The sequence below is a fragment of the Nicotiana attenuata genome, unplaced genomic scaffold (assembly GCF_001879085.1).
Source record: "Nicotiana attenuata strain UT unplaced genomic scaffold, NIATTr2, whole genome shotgun sequence".
NCBI classification, from domain to species: Eukaryota; Viridiplantae; Streptophyta; class Magnoliopsida; order Solanales; family Solanaceae; genus Nicotiana; species Nicotiana attenuata.
The window spans coordinates 176-3,222 of record NW_017673746.1 but is presented as its reverse complement, the minus strand read 5'-3'; the positions used below and the strand labels follow the sequence as shown (position 1 = coordinate 3,222).

At 35.3% G+C, this 3,047-nt stretch overlaps 1 protein-coding gene across 1 annotated transcript; it reads left to right on the top strand.

The window, feature by feature from the left end:
• The first annotated feature begins 838 nt into the window (after window positions 1–838).
• On the top strand, window positions 839–2,714 carry LOC109217153. The gene is made up of 2 exons (XM_019381382.1): window positions 839–1,015; window positions 1,429–2,714. Exon 2 carries the CDS (start codon window positions 1,896–1,898, stop codon window positions 2,712–2,714), a length of 819 nt encoding a protein of 272 aa, XP_019236927.1. The 5' UTR covers window positions 839–1,015; window positions 1,429–1,895.
• The last annotated feature ends 333 nt before the right edge of the window (window positions 2,715–3,047 follow it).

Genomic DNA, 3,047 nt, shown 5'->3' with positions numbered 1-3,047 from the left:
ACTCAGCTTGTAATCACCAAGTTTATGGTTTGATATGTGACGAAAACTACTCCTATAAAAGACCTCTGCAACTGAATATTGCCTTTGGAAAGAATAAACAAAAATTGAAGAGTTTAGTCATGATAAAGGCTCTCCCTTTATGAATTATGTTCATAAAGCACCAAATGTTTGCATTAACGGAAAGCTCACTCAAATTCGTTGGTGCAATTCCATTTCCTTCTAAAATAGTAAAAGATTCACTCAAATTCATTTGAGCATTATGCTTTTCAAATTTCTTGTCTCCTGGTTGGGAGATTCCCTCTTTTACAAAATTTGGTTTCTTTGATGATAATGATTGGAAACTTTAAGATAGTAAAATTCGTTTATCATCTAAGTTTTATTCTGCCCTAGAGCTGCAACACCACTCTTAATGAAACATACAAAGTCATGACATCTTTAGGACGTTTAGTAAAACATTTTATTCCTAGGTTAATTAGCCTTTATCTTGAAACAGCTTGAACATGTGATTCTGTAACCGTGGCTCTGCCTTTCTGATACAAGGATCGAGCCCAGGGGCGGACCTACGCTATGGGGTGGGGGTCACGAGCATCCGTTGGCCTCGGTAAAAATATTGTATATTTATTCTATATATATAAGTTAATACAGGAAGGACCCCTATAAATATATTGTGCGGCACCTTAGCCAAAAAGACTGGATAGAAGAGTTGGTTTGTTGGAGTAGCTGTCTTCTTCTAGACTCATGTTCGAAACTCAGGTCCAACAATTAGTTTATTTTTTGATTGGGTCTCATTTGGTCAGAGCTTTAATTTAATCTTAATTCCACCTACTCCCTTTTCTCTCTCTTTGACATCAGATTCTTTCTTCTAAACCCAAAACAAATTTCTAACGCCTACTCCCTTTTCTCTCTCTTTGATATCAGTTCTTTCTTCTAAAGTCTAAACCCAAAACAAATTTCATCCTTCACCATCACACGTTTCTTTCTTCAGGGATCAAGCAGCTGCCGAATCTTTTTCTGGGTAAGATTTTGAAAATTATACTTGGAATTCTCCATCTTGTTTCCACTTTTCTAATGGTAAATTTCAGTTTCGAATTTAAGGTTTAAAAAAATCCCTTTTAAAATACGATTGAGAAGGGGCTTAACTAGAAGGTTTTTCTTGCCTCTTATTTGTGTCTTGTTCTCACTTTTGGCTATTCTATTTTGATTGAATCTCTGAATTTTCTGTAATTTTTCTTGATTTTGTTGAGGCTAGTAAAGCCTTTGATTTAGGCCCCAAAAATTTTAAGGCCCCAAAAGGTGTACTTCTTTTAGTTTTTGAATTCATTGTTTGAGCGGACTTAACCTAGTTGGTGTGTTAATTTTTTAACTTAATAAATTAATGTCATAGGTATTTGAAGATTTGTGCTAATGCTATTTGAAATATTATTTCAGTGAAGTGGATGATTTGAGACCAAATTGTATTTGGATTTCAAGGAATGCTAATGTCAACGAATTGTTTTGCACATCAATTACAATAGACGCTTGTAGCTGTTGCTAAAAAACACAAGGAGGTTGAGACTTTCTTTGCTATTGTTACTAACGTGTTGAATATAATTGGAGTTTCTTTTAAGCGTAGAGATCAACTTCGGGATCATCAAGCAGAATTGTTGGAGCAATTGTTAGAGAGTGGTGAAGTTCAAAGTAGGAAAGGATTAAATCAAGAGCGGGGGCTTCAAAGGCCAGGTGACACTCGTTGGGGATCACATTGTAAAATATTGGATAACTTTGTTATTTTATTTTCTTCTATTGTTCATGTGTTTGGGGTGATTGAATGTGAAGGTGATGTTAATGATAGGTTGCAAGCAGAAGCTTTTTCTAGTAAAATTAAAGCATTTGAATTTGTTTTCTTGCTTCACTTAATGTTGAAAGTGTTGATAATGTCAAACGAGTTGAGCAAAGCATTACAGAAGAAAGATCAAGATATTGTCAATGCCATGGTATTTCTTGATATCACAAAGGAAAGGTTGCAAGAAATGAGAGATAAAGGATGGGAACCATTGATGGATGAAGTATATTTATTTTGTGCAAAACATGATATTTTGGTGCCTAAGATGGAAGAATTCTATATTCCTGGAAAGTCGAAGCGTAGGCCTTCTAGTGTTACTTATTCACATCACTTACGTGTTGAGCTTTTTTATGCCGTGATTGATTTGCAACTTCTGGAGCTTAATAGTCGTTTTGATGTTGTGAGTAGTAACCTGCTTATTGGTATGGCTAGCTTGAATCCGGCTAACTCATTTTCTAATTTTTATAAGGAAAGAATAATGACATTGGCCAAGCATTATCCCGATGAGTTTGGTGAATTGAAGCTTCGAGATCTTAGTCGCCAACTTGACACTTTCATATGGCATATGCAACATGGTGACCCTAGGTTCTCTGATTTGAAAGGAATTGGGGATTTGGCGAAAGCATTGGTTGAGACAAATCTTGTGGAGACTTATTCACTTGTTTATTTGCTTGTGAAGTTGACTTTAATTTTACCTGTCGCAACTGCAACGGTGGAAAGAGCATTCTCATCTATGAAGTACATCAAAGATGAATTGCGTAGTAGTATTGGTGATGCATTTTTAAATGATTGTTTAGTTTGTTACTTTGAGAAGGAAGTGTTTGTAAATATAAGCAATGATACTATTATTGACCGTTTTCAAAATATGAAAACGCGTCGAGTTCAACTATGAGTGGACAATATACTTTTGTTATATTAGTATCAAGTTAATGGTATTTGATAATATTGATGTTTTTTTTTTATGATAAATTATCATAGTCATTTCAAAGAGTTACACCCGAACTTTATTGTTGGTGACTGGCAAACTAAAAATAATGGTGCCCCCGTAAGGCTTAAATCCTGGGTCCGCCTCTGCCCTCCCAGACCCCACCCTAGGATTATACTGGTATGTTGTTGTTGTTATTATTGTTGTTGTTGTTGTTGTTATAATATGAGTAATCAGTTGACTTTATTTTCGATCCAGACTGCAGACCAAAGAACACCCTTTTTCCATATCTTGCACCCT

Excerpts from the sequence above, each read along its gene's own strand:
- LOC109217153 (XM_019381382.1), top strand. The coding sequence starts at position 1,896 with ATGTTGAAAGTGTTGATAATGTCAAACGAGTTGAGCAAAGCATTACAG.